The sequence below is a fragment of the Trachypithecus francoisi genome, unplaced genomic scaffold (assembly GCF_009764315.1).
Source record: "Trachypithecus francoisi isolate TF-2019V2 unplaced genomic scaffold, Tfra_2.0 Lachesis_group11, whole genome shotgun sequence".
Lineage (NCBI taxonomy): Eukaryota > Metazoa > Chordata > Mammalia > Primates > Cercopithecidae > Trachypithecus > Trachypithecus francoisi.
This window is the reverse complement of record NW_022681456.1, coordinates 131,819,754-131,845,550: the sequence shown is the minus strand read 5'-3', so window position 1 is coordinate 131,845,550 and position 25,797 is coordinate 131,819,754. Positions and strand designations below refer to the sequence as shown.

General features: G+C 46.5%; 1 protein-coding gene across 5 annotated transcripts in view; it reads right to left on the bottom strand.

The window, feature by feature from the left end:
• Positions 1–25,797, bottom strand: part of SLC6A13 (solute carrier family 6 member 13) — a 46,611-nt gene that overhangs the window by 6,336 nt on the left and 14,478 nt on the right. For all 5 annotated transcript variants that reach the window (XM_033223336.1, XM_033223337.1, XM_033223334.1 and 2 more), the window contains exons 3-8: positions 17,238–17,372; positions 16,168–16,308; positions 11,164–11,248; positions 10,348–10,480; positions 8,326–8,460; positions 677–780 (exon numbers count right to left, since the gene is read on the bottom strand). In XM_033223336.1, coding sequence (XP_033079227.1) covers positions 677–780; positions 8,326–8,460; positions 10,348–10,480; positions 11,164–11,248; positions 16,168–16,308; positions 17,238–17,372 — 733 coding nt within the window. The remainder of the gene's footprint in view (positions 1–676; positions 781–8,325; positions 8,461–10,347; positions 10,481–11,163; positions 11,249–16,167; positions 16,309–17,237; positions 17,373–25,797) is intronic.

Here is a 25,797-nt window from a genome sequence, read left to right as displayed (position 1 = left end):
AACTCTTGTCACCTAAATTCAATGTTGAGATGCACAAGAATGATTTCATTTCAGCTATGTTTCAGCCTGTGTTAAAATCGGCTTAAATTTTCTGAGCACAAACCAGGTAGGCAAGGAGAGAACAACAGGGACAGGACGTGATGTGGGAGATGGTGTGAAAAATGGGTAAGGATCAAACTTTTGGGGGCACATTTACCAAGTAGGCAAGACTGGGGTGCAATGCAGGACACTGCTAATCACAGTAGGACTCACTCAACATCATCGATACATTGTTGCAAATTGCAATTTTATGCAAAACAATCTGTAATGAAACCAGTTTTTTTTTTCTCATCAAAGTTATAAGGAAACTACATTATTCAAAGACCTGTTGTGCTTCTCAGGCTTGCTCACCTAGCACTCCTGAGCCCACCAACCTCTACATCAGCCAGGAGGCCGGGTCCTGTGATTGGTCTCCCAGCCAATCACAACTATCCCACCCTTTCAGATGCAATCCTCTGTCCATCTTGCAGTTGGCTCCTTGCAGCTCCTGGTAGCCCTGGGGTGTTGGATATGGAAGTGTAGACAGGGGGGCAGATCCAGGAGCTGAGGCACCCTCCGACTCACCCTCGTCTAGCGTTGCTGGAGGGACAGTAGAGAGATGCAGGTTGTGTAGCTCAGGCCCCACGCCCCCAATCACCTGTAGCAGTTGTTGTGGTACTTGTTGTAGCTGCCCAGGGCTGTCAGGCACCCCAGACAGATGGCGAAGGAGAAGAAGATCTGGGTGCCCGCATCCATCCACACCTACAAAGGGAAAGGGCAAGAAAGGTGAACTCCCGGGAAAGCCAGGCCATTCAAGCCATGAAGGACACAGGCATGTGGCTGAGCCGGACACTGGCTAGGGATGGTGAGAAACCTGTTCTCAGCCAACACTGGCATCCTGCGACCTCTGTCACCCCGGTGGGCTCTACTCCCGGGGCTCCTGGATGAAGTTTCTTGGGCACTACTAGGATAGAACAGGCATTAAGCATTCAAAGAAAATGAAAAAGACTAAAAGACCCGTGGTGGAAGTGTGTAGGAGGGTGGGACAGGGCTCTAGAACAACGCTAGGTCTCCTGTCAAGGTTTGGATCCTAGCTTCTGCCCCCACTTTCTCCTGTGACCAGTGTGGAGGAATCCAGGCACAGGGTCTCCGGGAACACTGACCCTAGCATCAGGGCTACCACCAGATGTAGCTTCGCCCTCACATCTCAGCAACCTGTCTGCAGACAGGGAGAGTAATTCTTGGCCCGCAAAAAGGCCAAAGGACGAACAGAAACACCTCTGAACAGGGCTTTGTAGTGCTTGGGAGGGGGAAAATCACAGTCCAGCTAAACATAGAGTTGGCTGTTATTGTTATTATCTCAGCTGGCTCGCCCAGCCTGTGCATGTTGTGATTTAGATCTAACAGCTAGAATAACATCCCAGACAGAAAGAACATCAAGGCAACAGGACCGAGTGACCCTGCAGATCCGCAGGACCCTCCCCAGGCGCTCCTGCCCCGGCGACGTGCGCACAGCCAGGGAGCGCCCCGCTATGGACGCAGACATCCAAGCAGGTGCTCCTCACATGTCTGTGTTCCTGACGGAAGGGGTACCGGATGACCCGTCTGTGTCTGTTGCTCAGCCTCCTTCTAGTACCCCACAAGCAGGCCCCTACTTTCCATAAAACCTATGCTTTCATCACTCCCTTCCGCTAATATCAGGCCTCCGATTCCTCAGTCCCTTCCTGGTCTTTGCCTGCCTGCCTAGGCATGGTCCCCACCCTCCGCCCCTACCCCTTGCTCCCTCCTTTCACGCTCACCCCTACCAAAGCGGCCACATTCCTCAGCAGTGTAGAGGCCCGAGGGATCCACCAGCAGGCTGACCGCCTCAGAATCACGCCGATTCCTCAGTCAGCATCCCCAGTCGAGACGCTAAATCCCTAGGCCTGAAGGAGAACCCAGAACTCGTATCCTTTTCAGAGCTTCCTGGCTGATCCTAATGGTCACCAGGTATGGGATGCTGTCCTAGGCCCCTGCATCGGGGTGCACCCAGGGCACCCATCCTCTTACCATGTTTCCATTCTGCAGGGCCAGGGACAGAGTAGGGAAGACGGTAGGGGGAAGGGGAGAATGTCTCCAGCCTCCCATTCTTGAGATCACTGGGAATCCTGTCCTGAGATGGTCTGTGAGGCAGGAGGTGCCACCAGGGACAGGGGGTCAGCAGCAAGAAGCACAGAGGAGGATTTGGAGGGGCTGGAGCCAGTGAGGAAATCACACAGAGAAGGAAATGGTAGGAACGAAATGCTAGAGAAGGAAACAGTGGGGATGAAAGACAAACCGTGAGGACAGGCAAGGGGAGTGCTTGCAAATTTCAGGGTCTCACTTCTCCCAGTTAAAACAAAAAGTTTCAGTGTGATGCCACACCAGCTTTGAGGAGATGCCTTGGCCAGTCTGTTTCCTCCTTCGAGATGTTCCAAATCCTTTTCTCTTCTAAAACTCTACCACACAGATCATGCAAAGATAGTCATCTCAGGAAAACTCACTGACTTTGGCATGAAAGTCACTTGGTTCTATCTTATTCCTGCTTCACCGGCTAAGTTATTGGCAGCTTCAGGAGCAGGACCTTTTGGCGAAAGGCCCTGAGCTTATAGAGAAAGCGTTTTCCCAGGGTGAGAGGTATAAGGGCTCAGGACCAATGCATGTCTCCTGGGTACTGCCCCTTCATGAGGTCAGGCACCCCCTCCCAAAAAGATCATTCAGGATGTGGCCCAGGAGCCTGGAGGCCTCACGCCTTGGACATTTGCTCCCGGGCCTGACAGTGCACTGGGTGCAGACCGGGCCATGAGTTACCAAAGAAACACAGTGCGGCTGCCCACACACAGGCAGAGGCACAAGCCCGAGATGGGCAGCTTTGTGAACCTGTGCTTGGGAAGGAATAAGAGAAATCGTGACTTGGCCATTCACCTCGCCTCGGCAGGGGTGGGAGGTCAGAGTGGGGTCATGTGGAGACTGAGTTGGGGGAGACATTAATGAGAACCAAGGAAAATGCAGCAGGAGGGCTGAAAACCCAGAGCACAAGGGTCAATGCTCTCTTTGACCAAAGCCTTTGACTAAAGCCCCCTCGCTGGGAGCTTGGCAAGCCGCAGCTCCCCACACAGCTGCTGCCCGACAAGCCTGCTGGGATGGGGAAAAGAACAGGGTCAGAAGCAGGGCTGAGGGACACGCAGAGCAAGCTGTTCCATTCCCACCACAGGCGACCACCCCCTGCCCATGTCAGAAGCTCTGGTTTCTGGAACAAAGCTCTGACATGTCTTTGGCTAGGGCAGAAGGCCGACCAAGGGAAAAACAAGTGTAAAAAATTCTTGGTGGAACGCAGGTAAAAAGAGGTCCTGGGGGGAAAGAGGAGGAGAGAGGACTCTAGAAGATCTGGGAAAAATGTTTTCAGCCTCACGTCCAACCCCCAGAATTATTCATCTCTATCTACTATTTCTAGGAAGGCAATGTGGTGTAGTGGAAAAGCACGGGCTTTGAAGTTACGTTAATCTGGGCTCAATTCCTGACTTTATTAATTGCTGGCTGTGTGATCTTAGGCAAGTCACTTTACCTCCCCGAACCTCCCTTTTCTCATGAGGAAAATGGGTATAATAACAAATAAAATAATATATGTAAAATGCCTAACGGATAAGTAAATATTTGTTTCCTATCTCACCTTCTAGAATAATAAAAAGCAGCTCTTAAAACTCTCAAATAATTCATATTCTTTGGGAAATATCTATGACGGTGAATAAGACAGCAGTCTTCGAAAGACTACTTGAGATCAACCCAAGCTCCCCCGCGTGCTAGTTTTGTGATTCTGGGCAAGTTTCTTGGGTTTCCTAAGCTTCTGTTTCTCCCTCTGTAAGATGAGGCTGACCCCCAGACTCACAGGGTTGAACTGTGTCAAGCACTCGGCAAAGGGCCTGGCAAATAAGGAGGATACAGTAAGGTTAGCTTTGGCCACTGTTTACTGCTGCTATTATTTTAAAAAGCAACTCATCTTTCATTGGTAATGAGGTGGCATAGATTGGATTTCAACTTCCTCCCTAAACAAACCTTTCCTTAGACTTGCTTAACGTAAGGATTTAAAAGGTTCCAGGAGGGCTCTCTGGTGCCCTCCTCCCATCCCCCGCCTTCAGCAATCTCCCAAAGTGCAGTAGAACGGGCACAGGGCCAGGAACCAGGAGAGAAACAAGTGGCCTGAACAAAGCGCACACTCCAGCAGAACCCTGGGTCTCCAGTGGCCACTCTCCAGGGGGACGAGACAAGGCCTGGGAACACCGGGAAAGGCAGCAACCTGCCCCCCAAACAGCAAGCCTGGCAGAAAAAGGGGAGCAAACAAGAGGAGAGCACGGCGTTGTCTCTGCCTGGCTCCCAACGACCAGCCCCAGTGCTTGGCAGAGAGACGTCTTTGGTCTACGTGTTGTGGAGAAGAAATTTTGCACCTTTCTCAAGTGCCAGGCAAATGCCAGTGAGAATAATCACACCTCCTGGGGAGTGCCAACGAGATTCAATTAGGACTCTGGCAGGGCACCCCCACCCCGCAGGTGCTGCTTTGTTCACTGACAACAGAGGCCTAGCTTCAGCATGAGACTTGGACCAGGCAGAGAGGAAGGCTGCTCAGGACCAGTCCTGGCACTTGACCCATCCCCCTCCCCACCACCCCACAGCACTTGGAAGACAGACGCAGCCTGCACGGCCCAAAGCTGGCTGGAATGGAAAGAATGGTATCCCAGAGCACAGGCTGAAAGAGGTCTTTGTCCCTGCAGTCACCCAGACAGAGACTTACGGCCTCATTAATGCTCAGAACTTGAAAGCGACCTGGTCCACCTTCTTTATGTTTTCTAGGAGCTATTATGTACCAAACATGGCGCTGGAACAGATCTGGCACATAGTGGATACTCATAGCAGATTCATTCAGGTTTTTGCTGATAAGCTGTGAGACAAACAAAGGTGAGCAGCCAGGGACCTCGTCTCCAAGAGTGGACCATAAAGTGCCTGGCATTTGTCACCCTTCGGACCCAGTCCAGCTGCAGGTATGAGGGTGAAAATATGCTTGAAGCTCTCTAGGCCTTAATGTCCTAATCTGTAAAATGGGGTTGCCTTGCTGACCTGCTGCGAGTGTTTGCTGAAATAACGCATGTAAGCCTCTGAACGATGTCAGGGACAGAGTAAGCACGCCTAGTAGTTAGCTGTAAATAGCTGATCAGGACAAAGTCACGAATCTGTTGTGGAAATACTGAGTCCCTCTGTCCTTCTTCTCTGCCAGCCTCCCTGCCTGTCACCTTTCCTGGTCATGCCTCCATCCTCTCTGTCCTACCTGCAGACAAAGGTGATCTTCATAGCTTAGCCACTGGTTCTCAACTCTGCCGCTCCAGAACCACCGTGGCTTTCTCGTGTGTGGGGAATCCAAGCCGAACTCTTCCCCTGGCCTTCAAAGCCTCCCCTCCACTCAGCTTCCCCTACAACTCCTGCTCGCCACCTGCTGTCCACCACAGCCCTTTGGTTCTAGGTAAGTCAAAGGGCTTATGATTCACAAAACAGAGATATCCTTTGCCTGGTCTGCCATGATTACTGGCTGCACAAACTTAGGCCACAGTGGGCTCATCTTACAATGAGGAACGTGCACTGGGGTCCTAGAAGGACCCCAGTTGTGCTTCTACAGTTTGGCTCCGAAGTCTGACTGCAGCGCCAGTACCCCGCGTGGACATGCGGCAGTAGCGAGCTGTGTCTCTGTGCTGTCTGAGAAATGGGAGAAGGGAAAGATAAGCCTGTATCCACCGGAAGGTTATTGAGAAACACTCAGGACCAGGACTACTTGACTCTGCAGGGAGGTTTCTGAAGAGCAGTGGTCTGGCTGCTTCTGGAAGCCACAGCGTCCCAGTAGAGCTCAGGATGAAAGAATCCAAACCTGGCCGGAGTGGCCAGGAGACCGAGAACGGCGTGGTTTCCGGATGGCCTGACGTTCCGCACCAGGGGGAGCCATTGGCCTGTGTGCACGGAGCTCCCAGCCTCGGTGTGCCTGTCCCCTTTCTCTTGCTCCCTGTCAGCAACGTCAGTGAATGTGCTGGTGCCCGACTATTTTAAAACGTTTGGAGCCATCCCAGAGTGTCTTCTACGTGCTGGGAGCCACTCGCCCTTATGTCTCCTTGGGGCTTCTTTCAGAGACACAGAGAGACTCCTCCAGCAACAAGAGGAGGATCTCTAGGTTGCACACTCACTCCCCCGGCAGGGTGGCCTCTGCGCCCGGGAGGCAGAGGCAGGGCATAACCGGGTAACATTTCAGGGCCTCTGGGGCAGAGATTACCCACGCTCCCCTGCGGCCCTCAACACCTCCTAGCTTTGCCAGCTTTCAACTGGCTGCCAAAGAGGGGAAGGTAAGAGACCTGTCAGAGGCAGGGGCGGCCCATTCCAGGTCTTGCTTTTCAACCCCCTTCAGGCAGCAGGCAACACCACCTCTCCCTACCCGGACGATAAAAAAGCACGCTGTAGCAGAGGGAGTGCAGACCACGAAGGAAGGGTGGGGAGGAGACCCGGAGTCTCTGGACATCTGACAGGGAAACTTAACACTGGCCCAGCTGGCTGAGGGCAGGGCCAGGGAGCTGGGGCCCAGACATGGGTCACATGGGCAGAGGGAGGGAACCAGGAGGCAGATTGAGGGGTAAGAATTAAAGAGGAAGCTCAGTAGGAGACAAGCCCCTAAGAGAGAAATGTATGAAGTGGGAGGGGAGAGGATGGGAGAAGGATACCCTTGAGTAAGGACTGTGAGTGACACTTGGGGCCCTTGAGAAACATTATTAGAAATATTACCCTAGTAATATTTGCCTGGGTTCCCCGGCAGCTGTGAACCCAAGAAGGGACAGTGTCAGACACCTTATGACCACAAACAGCTCCTAACACGTCAGAGGCATTTGAACCAGAGCGACTCCAGCTTGAATAGGGGCTGGGTGAACTAAAGCTGAGGCCTACTGGGCTGCGTTCCCAGGAGGTGAGGATTCTCAGTCACGGGATGAGACAGGAGGTCGTCACGTCCCAAGACACAGGTCATAAAGACCTTGCTGATGAAACAGGTTTCAGTAAAGAAGACGGCCAAAACCCGCGAAAACCAAGATGGCGACAGAAGTGACCTCTGGTCTTCCTCACCACTCTTTTTTTTTTTGAGACGGAGTCTCGCTCTGTCGCCCAGGCTGGAGTGCAGTGGCCGGATCTCAGCTCACTGCAAGCTCCGCCTCCCAGGTTTACGCCATTCTCCTGCCTCAGCCTCCCGAGTAGCTGGGACTACAGGCGCCCGCCACCTCGTCCGGCTAGTTTTTTGTATTTTTTAGTAGAGACGGGGTTTCACCGTGTTAGCCAGGATGGTCTCGATCTTCTGACCTCGTGATCCGCCCGTCTCGGCCTCCCAAAGTGCTGGGATTACAGGCTTGAGCCACCGCGCCCGGCCTTCCTCATCACTCTTTACATGCAAATTACTATGCATTAGCATGCTGAAAGACCCTCCTACCAGTGCCATGACAGTTTACAAATGCGAAGGCAACGTCAGGGAGTTAACCTCTATGGTCTGAAATGAGGGGAGAACCCTCAGTTTTGGGAATTGCCCACACTTTTCCGGAAAACTAATGAATAACCCACCCCTTGTTTAGCATATAATCAAGAAATAACCATAAAAATGGGCAACCAGTAGCCCTGGGTCTGTCCTACCTATGGAGCAGCCATTCTTTATTCCTTTATTTTATTTTATAGACAGAGTCTCACTCTGTTGGCCAGTCTGGAGTGCAGTGGCGCCATCTCAGCTCACTACAACATTTACCTCCTGGGTTCAAGTGATTCTCCTGCCTCAGCCTCCCGAGTAGCTGGCATTACAGGCTCCCACCACCACGCCCAGCTAATTTTTGTATTTTTTAGTAGAGGGGGGGTTTCACTATGTTGGCCAGACTGGTCTCCAACTCCTGACATCAAACGATCCACCCACCTCGGCCTCCCAAAGTGCTGGGATTACAGGCATGAGCCAGCACACCTGGCCTCCTTTACTTTCCTAATAAGCTTGCTTTTGCTTTATTCTACTCCCCCCAAATTCTTTCTTGTGCAAGGTCCAAGAACCCTCTCTTGGGGTCTGGATTGGGACCCCTTTCCAGCAACAAGCAGATATCTAGAGAAGGAAGGGTGCACCCCTGCTGCCACTGTGGACATCCTAGGGTAGTGCTAGGTGCAGGGGTTCCCTGCCAGAGTGCAGGGAAAGCCTGGAGCTCAGGTGCCCCGGGAGTCACGTGAGGGCTCCTGTCTGTGGTTTCTTACCTGGGGATCCCACAGACGTGTGAGGTTTGGGTACAGGTAAAACTGAATTCCTTGGGCTGCCCCAGGCAACGTCACCCCTCGAATTAACAGGACCACCAGCATGAGGTAAGGAAATGTGGCCGTGAAGTACACCACCTGGTCATGGACAAATGAGAGACAAGGAGCTTGTGAGGAAGTGGCAGGGGCAGGAGCGCCTCAGAAAAGGTCAAGGGAGTGTTCCTCCTGTTCCCAGCTCGCCGGCAGCTGTTTAGTTCTGTTGTGGGAAGTCAGGGACCCCCCGAACGGAGGGACCGGCTGGGAGCCACGGCAGAGGAACATAAATTGTGAAGATTTCATGGACATTTATCAGTTTCCAAATAATACTTTCATAATTTCTTACGCCTGTTTTTACTTTAATCTCTTAATCCTGTTGTCTTTGTAAGCTGAGGATGTATATCACCTCAGGACCACTGTGATAATGTGTTCACTGTACAAATTGATTGTAAAACATGTGTGTTTGAACAATATGAAATCAGTGCACCTTGAAAAAGAACAGAATAATAGCGATTTTTGGGGAACAAGGGAAGACAACCATAAGGTCTGACTGCCTGCCAGGTCAGGCAAAAACAGCCATATTTTTCTTCTTGCAGAGAGCCTATAAGTGGACGTGCAAGTAGGAGAGGTATCACTAATTTATTTTTCTAGCAAGGAATATGGGAAAGGAATGCATTCCTGGGGGGAGGTCTATAAACAGCCACTCTGGGAATGTCTGCCTCATGCAGTTGAGATAAGGACTAAGATATGCCCTGGTCTCCTGCAGTATGCTCAGGCTTACTAGGGTGGGGAAAAACTCCACCCTGGTAAATTTGTGGTCAGACCGGTTCTCTGCTCTCGAACCCTGTTTTCTGTTGTTTAAGATGTTTATCAAGACCATACGTGCACCGCTGAACATAGACCCTTATTAGTAGTTCTGCTTTTGCCCTTTGCCCTGTGATCTTTGTTGGACCCTTATTAGTAGCTCTACTTTTGCCCCTTGTCCTGTTCCCTCAGAAGCATGTGATCTTTGTTAGACCCTTATTGGTAGTTCTGCTTTTTGCCCTTTGAAGCATGTGATCTTTGTACCTACTCCCTGTTCTTACACCCCCTCCCCTTTTGAAACCCTTAATAAAAACTTGCTGGTTTTGAGGCTCAGGTGGGCATCACAGTCCTACTGACACGTGATGTCGCCCCTGGCGGCCCAGCTGTAAAATTCCTCTCTTTGTACTGTCTCTCTTTATTTCTCAGTTGGCCGACACTTATGGAAAATAGAAAGAACCTACACTGAAATACTGGGGGCCAGTTCCCTGGATATAGTTCCATCTCCCCTATCCCTTGAGCCACAGCCTCCCCTCTACCCTTCCTCCCTCCAGCTAAAAGCTCCCGCCTCCCCTGACACATATTCAATACATATTTGTTAAGTGACTGAATGACATTTGGCATTCTCCCAACAAATGTGCTTGGCATTCATGGCAAGGATGGTCAGATATGAAAAGATTTGTGACACATGACCCCTGTCCTCACAGAGCTTACTAGCTTAGCACAACCAGGCAGCCAGATTAGGAGAGGGCCCCCGGGCAAGAGTTCGGAAGAATTCAGAATGCCCTCTTTGCTCCAGGGCAAAGAGTCCCCCGGAATTCTTGAGTTGGTTAAGAGTCATTTTGAGATGAAGAGTCTTCATGGAATTCTTTTTCCAAAGAACTGTTGTATGATTTAGGGAACCATGACTCATGTTCAATTCGCAATGTGCCCACACATCATCAATTCCAAGATCAGATTACCCTGGAGGTGTCCTTCCTGTCCTTCTCGCTCTCTTCCAGTCCCAAAATCCAGAAGCACATGAATCCAGGAGAGGCACCGAATCAAGGATGGAAGCTGCATCGAATCCTTGCTGGGTCATCGCCTCCCATCCTCGACGGGGTCCCAGCTTCAAGCACTCCTGGGTGACAGCCCTTAGTGAGGACAGGGAGTACGGGGATGGGAGGGGTAGGAGCTCCCCACACAAACCTTGCCTGTGGACTTGACCCCCTTCCAGATGCAGAAGTAGCAAATGACCCAGGCCAGCAGGAGGCACAGAGCCAGCTCCCAGCGCAGGGCCCCCAGGTGCTGGATCCCATCAGAGATCTTCAAGACCCGCCGCCTGGGGAAAGAAGGGTTGAACCTGGCTTACTTTTCTGTCAGCCTCTGTTTTGTGGCCTTGTACCTGGGACAGTGCAGCCGAGCCGTGCCTCCCGGCTCTTGTCCAAAGGCTTCTCTGCTCTCTTCACATGAGGCCATCCTTAGCCCAGAGCTGAAGGTGGACATCAAGGTAGAGAATGGAGACTGCAGAAAGGTGAAGAATAGAGACTACAGAAAGGTGGAGAACAGAGACTGTCCCAGGTAAGTTTGCTCTGAGTGCTTTCTCCCCAGCCAGGGGAAGGAGGTGCAGGCACCTATGTTCCCAACCAAGGTTTCAGGACTTTTTGACAGCAGGACTCTTGCCCTGGGTGAATATCAGTGCTGGGGGGAGGGGTGGGTCACAGTCCACACACTTGCAGCCACAGGGAGGAGGAAGTGTGGAGTGAGAACACATATGCACACACACTGTCTAACGTGGGGCAGGGGTGCAGGCAAGGAAGGCCAGGCACAGCCCCAGGAGAACTGCAGGAGTCTTATCTCTGAAACGAGTCCTGCAATAACCACAAACACTGGCACCACAGAAAAAAGCCACTTAGTGAAAATTCTTCCCTTGCTGTCTCTTGAGAGTGACCTTGGTGTGAACTCCTCCCCATACCCTTCTTCTGAACACATGGCTCACACTGGGTGGGGTAGGGTCTCACTTACTCCCAGAACTCGATGACAGGAGAGGTGGCATTCTCAGAGGTACCATTCAGGGAGCCATTGGTCTTCTGGAACTCCACACAGTGTTCTACCCATGGGTCACGAGGAGGGAAAAAAGAGAAAAATCATCAGCCAGCATATGACACAACTAGAGAGCAGGGTGAAATTCTAGGAGAATGGGAAGGTAGGTATTTGGCAGAAGCCAGGCTAAGGTTATCTACACAAAACATCCTCCCACACATAGTAACCTCACCACACGCAGCTGACTCTCTACTGCACACTTGGACATGTGGGTACATAGATGCTTGGGTATATATTCTCCTTAAGCATGATCAGATGGCAACCCTGTGCAAAGTCACCACCTTTGAGGAATAATAAGAACAGTTTCTGGGGAAGTGACGTGTCAGAATGACCAAGAGCACGGGTTGGAAAGCTGTGGCTTGAATGCTGACCCCCCGGGTATGAACTGTGCATCTGGGGGTTAGTTATAACTCAGTTCTCTGTGTTTGGCTTCCCTCGTCTCTAAAATGTAGATAGTAAGATCCGTTACGTAGGATTGATAAGAAATTAAATGAAAACATGGATGTAGAGTGCTCAGTAAAGGGTCTCTTTATTATTTGTATGTGACTTTGGAGCTTTACAAAGAGTATTGACTTTTTTATGTTTGATAAATACAATAATCCTGGGAAATATTAAAACAGATACTGTTTTCCCTATTGTGCCCATGAAGACAGTGGATTGTCTTAGAAATGGCCTGTATCTGCTCATGAATGAGCAAGTGTAGGCCTGAACCCAGGTCAGCAAGTTGTCTGGGTTCCGCCTTCAAAATATCTAGACGGATCCTTCTTGTCACCTCTACTACCACCACCCTGGTAGAGGGTAGGCACCATCCGCTCCCGGCTCCTAATTGGCCTTCAGTTTTCACCCTTGCTCCCCTCATGAAATCTCCATTTTGTTAAACCTTAGATCGCTCCATGTCCCACCCCAGGTCAAGGCCTCCAATGGGTAATGGGTTTCCCATCCCGCTCAAAGGAAAAAGTTGCAACCCCTTTAGTTGCCTTCAAGGCCCTACTGGATCCATTCCTGCATCATTCCCTCAGCCACCTGCCCTCCCACATCCACCCTGTTCCCTGCACACACGGGGCGTGTTAGGTGCCGTGCCGCCTCAGTCCCTTCCTCCTAGAGTTCTTGTCCCCCAGCTGAATGGCTCGTTCCCCCTCCTCCTTGAGACCAATGCTAAAGGGGCATCTCAGTAAGGCCTTTCCCGACTATGCCACTGAAAATTGCAATCCCACCCATAAAACTCACAGTCTCTGTCTTATTTTCCTCCGTAGCCCGTCTTCTAACATGATGTACTGCTGCTTTCTAACCGGACACTTCTCATCCACTTGTTTTGTTTATGTCTACCTCCCACTGCTAGAATGAAAGCCCCAGGAGGGTGGGTCTCTGTTTTTGTTTATTACCATATTCCCAGTGCTCAGAACAGAGCCTGGTATCCTACAGCAGGAGCTCGACAAATATCTGTTGGGTGGTTGAAGGCCAGCTGGGTGCTCTGTCCACTAAGCCATTCACTTTCCTTGACGCTGCAGCACACCCAGAAAAGCATTATTTCATCTTGGCGGGACAGCATGTCTTGTGCTGTTCAAATGCGGGGCTCTGAGTAAAACCAGGCTCACCAGGAGAGATGTCAACAATGTCAAAAAATAACACTCAGGTATTCAATCTGCCTTGGCATTGTCCCAGAGGCCGCCAGTCGATCCAAAGGGAGACAGGCCTAATGATGCCCTGGAGCAAAAGCTCTAGGCCACCAAAAATTGACAAAATCGTTTTAAGAGGGACTCCACTGAGATCTGGATAAAATCTTTACTATTTGACAAGCTGGTTGTCAAGGGTGGTTTCAGTACACAAAGATATTTTTAAAAATAAAATAAAAACGAAGAAAAGAAAAATATATATAAAGCTAAAGAATTATAATAAAACAGATTTTTTTTTGGAGACCAAGTCTTTCTCTACTACCCAGGCTGGAGCACAGTGGCACAATCTCGGCTCACTGCAACCTCCACCTCCCAGGCTCAAGCAATCCTCCTGTCTCAGTCTCCCAAGTAGCAAGGGCCATGGGTGTGAGACACCACCCCGGCACATTTTTTGTATTTTTAGTAGAGATGGGGTTTCACCATCTTGCCCAGGCTGGTCTTGAACCCCTGAGCTGAAGGGATCCACTGGCTTCAGCCTCCCAAAGTGCTGGGATTATAGGTGTGAGCCACTGCCCCAGACTAATTATAATAAAACAGATCTTTACACCTCGATTCATTCAATCAATATTTTTGAGTGCTTATAATAGAGCCAGCACCGTGCTAGGCACAGAAGCTGTGGAGATAAAGACACCTTTTCCGCCCTCACGATCTTGATGCCTAGTGGGAAAACCAAGTCAACAAACAGAAGAAACGTGAGGGAAGTGCAGCGGTAGGACCGGGGCCAGTGCAGGTTCTACCAGATACGTTTAAGAAGAGCCTCGTGCAATCTTGGGGTATCAGAGGAGGTTCCCCCAAGGCTTACTTTCCCTTTGAAAAATCATGGTGGAATGGAGGTGGTGGCAGTGATGCACAAAGATGTGCCTGGAAGGGGAGCAGCAAGTACAAGGCGAGAGAGGTAAAGGTGAGGTGGTGACACAGACGGGAGTCAGGTCATGAAGGGATCAAGAATATCATGCCAACCGGCCAGGCGCGGTGGCTCAAGCCTGTAATCCCAGCACTTTGGGAGGCCGAGACGGGCGGATCACGAGGTCAGGAGATCAAGACCATCCTGGCTAATACGGTGAAACCCCGTCTCTACTAAAAATACAAAAAACTAGCCGGGCGAGGTGGCGGGCGCCTGTAGTCCCAGCTACTCGGGAGGCTGAGGCAGGAGAATGGCGGAAACCCAGGAGGCGGAGCTTGCAGTGAGCTGAGATCCGGCCACTGCACTCCAGTCCGGGCGACAGAGCGAGACTCCGCCTCAAAAAAAAAAAAAAAAAAAAAGAATATCATGCCAACCATGCAAAATGCTTTTCCGGGTAAGTAAAGGGTTCAAACTCCAGTTCAAAATTGAGTAACTTATCTGAGCAAGAAAGAATTGGTCCAGGCGCAGTGGCTCACATCTGCAATCCCAGCACTTTGGGAGGCTTAGGCAGGGGGATCACAAGGTCAGGAGTTCAAGACCAGCTTGACCAAAATGGTGAAACCCCATCTCTACTAAAAATAGAAAAAATTAGCCGGGCATGGTGGTGGGCGCCTGTAGTCCCAGCTACTCTGGATGCTGAAGCAGAGAATTGCTTAAACCTGGGAGGTGGAGGTTGCAGTGAGCTGAGATCGCACCACTGCACTCCAGCCTGGGCGACAGAGCAAGACTCCATCTCAAACAAACAAAAAGATAAAATAAAGAAAGAGTTAATCATGGCTAGCCCACTTCAAAGGGGTAGGGCCTCGTTGACTGGCACTGGAAGATACTTGGACAAGGAGAGAGGGATGTGCCAAGAAGTCAAGCTGAAGAGTGTCCCCTGTGCTCTCCAGCCACGCTGTCCACTCAGGCAGCCACGAGCCACCTGTGGCTGTTTAAGTTAACATTCAATGCAAATGTTAAAGTTCTGTTCCTCCGGCCACTTGCCACATTTCAGATGCGCAATAACCACATATAGGAGTCACTCCAAACCTACGCTGGTTGACTGCGACTGCCCAGAAAAGGTAAATCAATAAATAACCACATGTAGCCAGTATTAATAGCTACCATTTTGGATAGTGCAAAGAACATTTTCATCATTACAGACAGTTCTTTTGGACAGCATTGTCCCAGATATTTTTGTTGTTGTTCTTTCTTTTTTTTTTTTTTTGAGACAGAGTCTTGCTCTGTCACCCAGGCTGGAGTGCAGTGGCACGATCTCGGCTCACTGCAACCTCTGCCTCCCGGGTTCATGCTATTCTCCTGCCTTAGCCTCCTGAGTAGCTGGGACTACAGGCGCCACCATGCCTGGCTAATTTTTTGTACTTTTAGTAGAGATGGGGTTTCACATGTCAGCCAGTATAATCTCGATCTCCTGACCTCGTGATCTGCCCACCTTGGCCTCCCGAAGTGCTGGGATTACAGGCGTGAGCCACCGTGCCCAGCCTGTTGTCGTTCCTTTCTACACATTAGAGTCAGTAGTTCTATTACCATGGGTGGCTCAGGTAGTCTTACAAGCACAGGAGAAATTACAGATATGCAGCACATAGCAACATTTCAGTCAACAGTGGATCACCCATATGACAGTGTTCCCGTGTGATTATAAAATACTGCATCTTTACTGTACCTTTTCTAGGTTTCACTATGTTTAGATACGCAAATACCTATCACTGTGCTACACGCGCCTACAGTGCACAGTACAGTATTACAGCACGCAGCCCAGGTGTGTGATAGGCTGTGCCATGTAGGTAGGTGTGTGCACTCTGTGATGCTCATACAGGACAAAATGCCAACAGTGCATTCCTCAGAGTGTACCCGTCATTCAGTGACACACGACTGTAATTGCTATTATAAATCACAGCGGACCCTGGAACAACATGGATCTGAACTGTGCGGGTCCACTTGTATGTGGATTTTCTCCCGCCTCTGCCACCCCTGACAAGCAAGTCCGGATGAATTGCAAGTTTGAAAGACCTAAAATGTATCAGAAAGAAGATATGAGAAACAAATGAATGAATAAGGCATGTATCCATATATCAAACTAACCATATTCCAAGTTGATTTAAGTAAATGGCTAAACAACATAACAGTGGTCAGTTCTCATTGAAGATGTTAATTTTTTCTTTAAAAAGTTCCTGACATTTTGCCTGTGAGGCTGGTGAATTCTCGATCTTGTTCTTGACATAAGCTCTCCATGATCTACTTGGGTGATTTCTGGTGCGTCCGTGTTAAGCTGGGATAGAGGGACAATCCCACTTCCGGTGAACATGGCAGAACGGGAGGAGGAAGTGGGCCCTCGGGAGATGACCATACCTGTGTTCCACTCATGGTGGCAGCCGCCCCAGGGCAGGTCGATGGTGAAGCTGCTGAAGAGGTAGAAAAGGGCCCAGGCCAATACAATGATGTAGTAGACGTTGAGGAGGATGACGATCATCTGGGAGGCGTAGCCAATGCCTGCGGGGAAACTGCAGAATTGGGCTAGGGAAGGCAGACGGTGGTGGCGTGCACCTGTCATCTCAGCTATGCGGGACGCTGAGGTGAGAGGACTGTCTGAGGCCGGGAGTTCAATTTACCATTGAGGAAAACTGCTATTTTTGTAACTCCCTGTCAATCTATAATTATTTCAAAATAAAAATGTAAAGAAAATCCTATATATGGAGAAATAATGAAATTAAATACTGTAAATTTTAAATACTTGTGTCAAGACAGAATTTTTATTTTTTTAAGAGGCGGAGTTTCACTCTTATCGCCCAGGCTGGAGTGCAGTGGTGCAGTCTCGGCTCACCGCAACCTCCGCCTCCCAGGTTCAAGAGATTCTCCTGCCTCAGCCTCCTGAGTAGCTAGGATTACAGGTGCCCACCACCACACCCAGCTAATTTTTTGTAATTTTTTTATGTTTGTATTTTAATTTCACCATGTTGGCCGGGCTGGTCTCAAACTCCTGACCTCAGGTGATCCACCCACCTCGGCCTCCCAAAGTGCTGGGATTACAGGCCTGAGCCACCACGCCCAGCCAAGATAGAACTATTAATGAAATAATTTTTTCTCATTTAAAGTTCTCTTTTAAAATTTTTATAATTGAGCGAAATATGTCTTAAAATACAACAACATTTTTATGTATTTAAAACATATAGCTAAAGTAGCTTTGCACTCTACTGACTTGACTTAACTAAAACCTTTGCCCCATCCTCACTGCTGTTTCTCGCCCACTCTCTGATGGATCAGCTGACTAGCTTAGCATGCAGCCCACAAACCAAGGGTTTAGCATAGAGACTCGCAGTTTTATCTTAACCTCAGAACTGCTACTAATCACTCAAGTCATTCCAAATAAGGTTCATAACCACTAATGAAGATGCTTTGGAATCAGATACAGAGCTACTCACCCTCAAAGATGGGGCAGATTTTCCTCCAGGCTGTGATGCCTCCCTGGCTAGTGTACTGGCCTAGTGCTGTCTCCAGAAGGAAGACAGGAATGCCACAGGTAAAGAGGAAGACGAGGTAGGGGATGAAGAAGGCACCTGTGGTTAGAAAACAGGCTGTTCATTTCCTGGGTCTATTCTCCTCATGGTCTACATTCACCTCCTCCCATGACCAACCCACACTGCCAGTCAGAATCTCGGAGTAGAGAACATGCAAAGCTGCAGGAGACAGCTGTCTAGATGTTTGGAACCACAGCAGAGATCAAGAGTCACCTTGTTACTACACGTTCTCTTGCCTTTTTTCACTGCAAAGTTTCAGTCTATACTGAACAATTACTGCCTAACACATAACTTGTGGCAATAACAAGGAGCGTATTAAAAAACGGATGTCTAGGAGCACTGGCACAGCCCACAGGCTATCATTCTTTTCAAAGAAATCATTGCTGTTAATGTCAGGTAGTCTTTTAGTAGGCTGAAATGAGAAGCCCTTTCAGTCATTGTTGTGGTTTGAATGTATCCTCTAAAGTGTGTGTGTTGGAAACTTAATTCCCTGTGCAACAGTGTTGGGACGTGGAGCCTAATAAGATGTAAGTCATGAGGGCTCTGCCCTCGTGAATGGATTAATGTTATTACTGTGAGAATGTGTTTGTTATAAAAGTAAGTTTGGGCCAGGCATGGTGGCTCACACCTGTAATCCCAGCACTTTGGGGGGCCGAGGTAGGAGGATCACTTGAGCCCAGGAGTTCAAGACCAGCCTGGGCAACATGGGAAAACTCTGTCTCTAAAAGATATACAAAAAAATTATCTGGGCATGGCTGTGTGTGCCTGTAATCCCAGCTACTCGGGAGGCTGAGGTGGGAGGATTGATTAAACCTGGGAGTTCGAGACTACAGCGAGCTGTGAGTGTGCCACTGTCCTCCCTCCAGCCTGGGTGACAGAGCAAGACCCTGTCAAAGAAAAAAAAAAAAAGGTTTATGTGGTCTCTGACTTTTGCATGAATAGTCTCTTGCCTTTCTGCCTTCTGCCATGGGATGACACAAAAAAGAAGGCCCTCACCAGAGGTGGACTCCTGCCCTGGACTTCCCAACCTGCAAAACTATAAGAAATAAATATCTGTTCCTTATAAATGACCCATTTCAGGTGTTCTGTTGTAGCAACACAAAATGAACTAAGCTAGTAATCTGTCTCCTTCTGCTTCTATAAGCATTGGCGGAGACAAGACTACTGATGCCAGATATACTGATATTTTCTCTACCATGGACCTGTCATCTGCTGGCAGAGTGGACGGGAGAGTTCATAGGACACAGAATACCAGAGAAGAAACAGCTGCACAGAGAGGAAAATCTGCTTATCGGCAGAGGGTCCCCTCAAGCTTTCAATTGAGTACTAGTCAGTGCATACGTGTGAGAAAACTGAGGTGAGGGAAAGAACCATTCAAAATGATTAAAAGTAGTGGTGCTCACATGCTGCCAGAGTAAACTCAAGATTCACCAGGCATTAGGCAGAGTATGCAGAAAGGCATTTCCTCAGTAATGGGGAATATTTATCCCTAGACTGGGCACACTTCTAGTCCTACCTAACAAATCTTAAAAGCAAGACATAAAAAGAGCAAGTAACTTCACTGGTCCCAGAACAGAGCTCAAGAATATTTATAGAAATATGAAATTGGCCAGGCGTGGTGGCTCACACCTGTAATCCCAGCACTTTGGGAGGCCAAGGTGGGCAGATCACGAGGTCAGGAGTTCAAGACCAGCCTGGCCAATACAGTGAAACCCTATCTCTACTAAAAACACAAAATTAGCCTGGCATGGTGGCTAGTTGGGAGGCTGAGGCAGGATAATTGCTTGAACCTGGGAAGCAGAGGTTGTAGTAAGCCGAGATTGTGCCACCACACTCAAGCCTGGGCAACAGAGTAAGACTCCATCTCAAAACAAAACAAAACAAAAAAAAGTCGGGGTGCAGTGGCTTACGCTTGTAATCCCAGCACTCTGGGAGGCCGAGGCAGGTGGATCACGAGGTCAAGAGATCAAGACCATCCTAGCCAATATGGTGAAACCCCATCTCTAGTAAAAATACAAAAATTAGCTGGGCTTGGTGGCATGTGTCTGTGGTCCCAGCTACTTGGGAGACTGAGCCAGGAGAATTGCTTGAACCTGGGAGGTGGAGGTTGCAGTGAGATGAGATTGCTCCACTGTACTCCAGCCTGGCGAAAGAGCGAGACTCTGTCTCAAAAAAAAAAAAAAAAAAAAAAAAAAACTAAATTATCCAGCAACCCATAAAGCAAAAATATTACTAGGTCTGGTATTCAATCAAAAATTACCAGGAGAGCAAAGAATCGGGAAAATGTTACTCACAGCAAGGAGATCGAACCTGACCCATAACTGACACAGATGTTAGAATCAGCAGATGAGAACCTTTAAAAATTATTATAACTGTATTGCAAGTGTTCCAAAAGTTAGGAGTATAAAAGATATTGAAAAAGACCCAAATAAAGCTTCTAGACATGAGCACTACAATGTATGAGATTTAAAGAAATACATTGGATGGGATTAATGTTAGTAGGCAGAGAAGAAAAGATTAGTGAACGTGAACCATAGTAGAAACTACCCAAAATGAAACACAGAGAGAAAAAAGAAAATTTTTGCCAGGCATGGTAGCTCATGTCTGTAATCCCTGCACTTTGGGAAGCCGAGGCAGGTGGATCACCTGAGGTCAGGAGTTCAAGACCAGCCTGGCCAACAGGGTGAAACCCTGTCTCTACTAAAAGTACAAAAGTTAACTGGGTGTGGGGGTGCATGCCTGTAATTCCAGCTACTTGGGAGGCTGAGCCAGGGAAATCACTTGAACCCGGCAGGTGGAGGTTGCAGCAGTGAGCCGAGATCATAACCCTGCACTCCAGCCTGGGCGACAGAGTGAGACTCCATCTCAGAAAAAAAAAAAGAAAAGAAAAGAAAAATTTTAAAAAGAGCAGGTGTGCCTAAGTGGTGAGACAGCCTCAAACAGCTTAATGTAATGGGAGTCAGTGAAAGAAATAAAAGGGTGAGAAAAAGCTTACAGAAATAATAACTGAAATTTTTACAAATTTTATGAAAACTATAAACCTATAGATCCAAAAAGTTCAACAGACACCAAGACAAAAAAAAAACTTTAAAAAAACTAGTCCAAGGTGCATCATAATCACATCACTTAAACCAGAATATGGAGCTTTTAAGGGAAAACCTTAAAAGTCACCAGAGAAAAAGGACTCGTACGTACAGACAAAGATAGCATCAAATTTCTCATTTAAAACAATGCAAAAGAGAAGACAGTGATGAGGGAGCACATTTGTTAAAGTAATAAAGGAGGGGGGAGAAAAAAAAAGCTGTCAACCTGGAATTCTATACCCAGCAAAAATACTGTTCAAAAACGAAAGTGAAATAACTGTTTCTTTAGACATGCAAAACCTGAAAGGATCTATCATAAGGAGAACTGAACTATAAGAAATGTTGAAGAAACTCCTTCAGGGAAAGTGAAATGATATCACCAGATAGAAATATGAATCTATACAAAGTAATAAAGAACTTTAGAACCAGTAATTACATAGAGAAACATATAGAATGTTTTTCTTATTATTCAAGTATTTTTTAAAAGATAATTGGTAAACAAAAATAAAAACAATGTAATACAGATTTTATAACATATAAAAATGTATAACAAGAGCACAAAGATCAGGAGGAAAGAAATGAAATTGTAACATTTTAAGGTTCTTATATATATAAAGTGGTACATTATCACTTGAAGATAAACTGTGATAAGTTAAAGATGTATACTATAAAGTTTAAAACATCACTAATGGCCGGGCGTGGTGGCTCACGCCTGTAATCCCAGCACTTTGGGAGGCCGAGGCGGGTGGATCACAAGGTCAGGAGATGGAGACCATGGTGAAACCCTGTCTCTACTAAAAATACAAAAAATTAGCCAGGCGAGGTGGCGGGCGCCTGTGGTCCCAGCTACTCGGGAGGCTGAGACAGGAGAATGGCGTGAACCCGGGAGGCGGAGCTTGCAGTGAGCTGAGATCCGGCCACTGCACTCCAGCCTGGGCGACAGAGCGAGACTCCGTCTCAAAAAAAAAAAAAAAATCACTAAAATAACACAACAAAGCTACAGCTAATAAGCCAACAAAAAGAAGAAAGCTAACAATGGAATAATAAAAAATATTCAATTATTCCAAAAGAAAGCAGGAGGAAAGGGAAAAGGGGAAACAACTGATAAGACAAATAGAAAACAAATAATAAGATGATAGAGTTGAACCTAATTATATGGATAATTGTATTAAATGCAAATGGTCTAAGTATCCCAAATAAAAGACAGAGACTGTAGATTGGCTTTTAAAAAACTGACAAGACTCAACTATATACTGCCTTAAAAAAATGCACTTCAAATAAAAAAGACATGAAGAGGTTAAAAGGATAGAAAGATATGCCGTGCTAATACTACTCAAAATAAATCTGTGTAAAGTTTATCTTAATGTCACCCAAAGTAAATTTCAGAGCAAAGAATATGACCAAGGGTAAAGAAGGTCATTTCATAATGATTAAAGAGTCAATTACTTGAGGGTCAATTAATCAGTCAGTATTTCAAGTGCATATTCACCTAATAACAGAGCTTCAAAATACATGAAGCAAAAACTGAGAGAACTACAAAGAGAAATATATAAACTAATTCCTGATAAATGTTAAAAATTTTAATAGCCCTCTCTCAATAATTTATAGAATAAGTATACAGAAAATCAGTGCAGACATAAAAGATTTAAAAATTATATCAACCAACTCAACTTAGTTGACATTTATTGAATATTCTATCCAGCAGTCCAACAGCAGAATATACATTAGTTTCAAGTGAACATGAAATATTCTCCCAAGATAGGCCCGTATCCTAGACCAGAGAACAAATCTCAGTAAGTTTAAAAGGATCCAAGTAATACAAAATCGGTTCTCTGACTAAATTAGAAATCTATCAGAGAAAGACATCTGGAAAATTTCCACCTATTTGGAAATTAGGTAACACATTTCTAAACAGCCTATGGCTCTATTGAAGTAATCAAAAGAGAAATTAGAAAGTATCTTGAATGGAATGAAATGAAACCCAGTATCAAAATGTGTGGCATGCTGCTAAAGCAGTACTTAGGAGATTTACTAAATGATAAAAGAAGAAAAGTTTCAAATCAATTACCTCAGCTTCCACCTTAAGAAATGAGAAATTATTGCTGAAATGAGGGTGTAGTGAAAGAAAGAAAGAAAGGAAGGAAGAAAGGAAGGAAGGAAGGAAGGAAGGAAGGAAGGAAGGAAGGAAGGAAGGATAAGAGCAAATGAAAGCCAAAGTAAGTCAAAGGAAATAAAAATCAAAGTGGAAATCAATAAAATGGAAAACAGGAAAATAGAGAAAATCCATGAACCAAAAGCTGGTTCTTTGAGATTATAAAATTGATAAAGTTTTAGAAGATACAAATTATCAGCATGACAAATGAGAGGTATCATCAGTAAAGGTTCTATATATATATTAAAACAATAATAAGAAAATATATGAAGAACTTTATGCCAGTAAGTGCAACCTATTTACCTAAATAGGTAAAATAAAAAATTTTCTCAAAAAACACAACTACCAAAGCCCACTCAAAAAGAAATAGTCTGAATAGCCCTATAACTACTAAGGAAAATTCGTTTTTGGTTTAAACCCATCCCACAAAAATTTCCAGGCTCAAATGACTTCAGTGGTGAATCCTCCAAATATTTAAGGAAGAAATAACAGCAATTCTACACAAACTCTTCCAAAAAATTGAAAAGATGGAATGCTTACCCAACCAATTTTATAAAGTGAGCATTACCCTGATAATAAAAGCAGACAAATACATTATAAGAAAAAGAAAGTTAAAGATCAACATATTTCATGAATATAAATGCCAAAATTCTAAACAATTTTAGGAAATCAAACCTAACAGTATGTTACTAGGACGTTATATTATATAGCAATGTTTATCCCAGGGATACAAAGTGGGTTTAACATTTTTAAAAATCAACATAGTGCTGTAGCCTCCAGCTCTTAAAATAAATGGATAAATAAATAAATAATGTGACTCATCCTGTTAACAAATTACAAAAGAAAAGTTATATGATCATTCCATAGGTACTGTCAAGTATTTGACTGAATCCAACAATCATTCCTAATGAAAACTGCCAGCAATGATGAGGAGAAGAGAACTTCCTCAACTTGAGAGAGGGCATCTACAAAAAACCCTGCAGCTAACATCATACTTAATAGTGAAAGACTGCTAAGACTGAGAATAAAACAAGTGTCTATTCTTACTACTTCTATTCAACATTGTACTGGAGATTCTAGCCAAAGCAATAAGGCAAGATAAGGAATTAAAGGTTATTCCAATTTAAAAGGAAAAAAATAACACTGCTTTATTCTCAGAAGACATGATATTCTACATAGAAAATCCTTTGGGATACACATACAAAAAAACCCTACTAGAACCAATCAGTGAGCTTAGCAAGTTTGCAGGATACAGGATGGGCATACGTAAATCACTTGTAGGCCGGGCGCGGTGGCTCACGCCTGTAATCCCAGCTCTCAGGGAGGCAGAGGTGGGAGGATAGCTTGAGCCCAGGAGTTCGAGACCTGCCTGGGTAATACAGCGAGACCCCATTCTCCACAAAAAGGAAAAAAAAAAAAAAAAAAGACATAAATCACTTGTATATGTATTAGGAACAAACAACCATAAATAAAATGTAGGAAATCATACCATTTGCAATAGCATCAAAAATATGAAATACTTAGGAATAAATCTGACAAAAGTTGTGAAAGATATATGCACACTCACAACTACAAAACATTGCTGAGGGAAATTAATGAAGAGCTAAATAAATGGAGAGTCATACCATATTCAGGATCAGAAGACTTAATATCATTAAAACCTCAATTCTTGGCTGGGCGCGGTGGCTCACGCCTGTAATCCCAGCACTTTGGGAGGCCGAGACGGGCGGATCACGAGGTCAGGAGATCGAGACCATCCTGGCTAACACGGTGAAACCCCGTCTCTACTAAAAATACAAAAAAATTAGCTGGGTGTGGTGGCGGGTGCCTGTAGTCCCAGCTACTCGGGAGGCTGAGGCAGGAGAATGGCGTGAACCCAGGAGGTGGAGCCTGCAGTGAGCCAAGATCGTGCCACTGCACTCCAGCCTGGGCGACAGAGCGAGACTCCATCTCAAAAAAAAAAAAAAGAGGCCGGGTGTGGTGGCTCACGCCTGTAATCCCAGCACTTTGGGAGGCTGAGACGGGCGGATCATGAGGTCAGGAGATCGAGACCATCCTGGCTAATATGGTGAAACCCCGTCTCTACTAAAAAATACAAAAAAAAAAAACTAGCCGGGCGAGGTGGCGGCGCCTATAGTCCCAGCTACTTGGGAGGCTGAGGCAGGAGAATGGCATAAACCTGGGAGGCGGAGCTTGCAGTGAGCCAAGATCGCGCCACTGCACTCCAGCCTGGGCAACAGAGCGAGACTCCGTCTCACAAAAAATAAATAAATAAATAAATAAATAAATCTCAATTCTTTACAAATTGGTCTATAGATTTAATACAATCCTAATCAAAAGCACAACAGACTTTTTTGTAGAAATTCACAAATTCTAAAATTCATCTGAAAATGCTAAGGACCCAAAATAGCCAAAATAAAAACAAAAACAAAAAAGGGCTGGGCGCGGTGGCTCACGCCTGTAATCCCAGCGCTTTGGGAGGCCGAAGTGGGCAGATCACAAGGTCAGGAGATCGAGACCATCCTGGCTAACATGGTGAAACCCCGTCTCTACTAAAAATACAAAAAAATTAACCGGGTGAGGTGGCGGCGCCTGTAGTCCCAGCTACTTGGGAGGCTGAGGCAGGAGAATGGCATGAACCTGGGAGGCAGAGCTTGCACTGAGTGAGCCGAGATCGCACCACTGCACTCCAGCCTAGGAGACAGAGTGAGACTCTGTCTCAAAAAAAAACAACAACAAAAAAAACACCTTTGAAAAAGAAGAACTGAAGTAAAATTTTGGGCTAATTCCACCTGGTATTTATATTATCCTCAAGCACAGTAATGAAGACAGTGTGGTACTGGTGTCAAAACAAACAGATCCATGGAACAGAGTAGAATTCATCAACAGACCCACATACATACAAACAACTAATTTTCGATGAAGGTATAAAGGCCATTCACTGGAAATAGGACAGTCTTTTCTACAAATGGTGCTGGTATAAGTGAATACCTATACAAACTCCAAGAAATGAACTTCAACCCATCCCTTCACTGTATACAAAAATTAACCCAAAATGAAACATAGACCTAAATGTAAAACCGAAAACTATAAATCTTCTAGAAGAAAATATGAGGCCTTGGGTTAGGCAAAGATCTCTTTATATGACATCAAAAGTATGGTTTGTAAAATAACTAATTGATAAACCAGACCTCATCTTTATTTATATATTTATTTATTTATTTAAAAT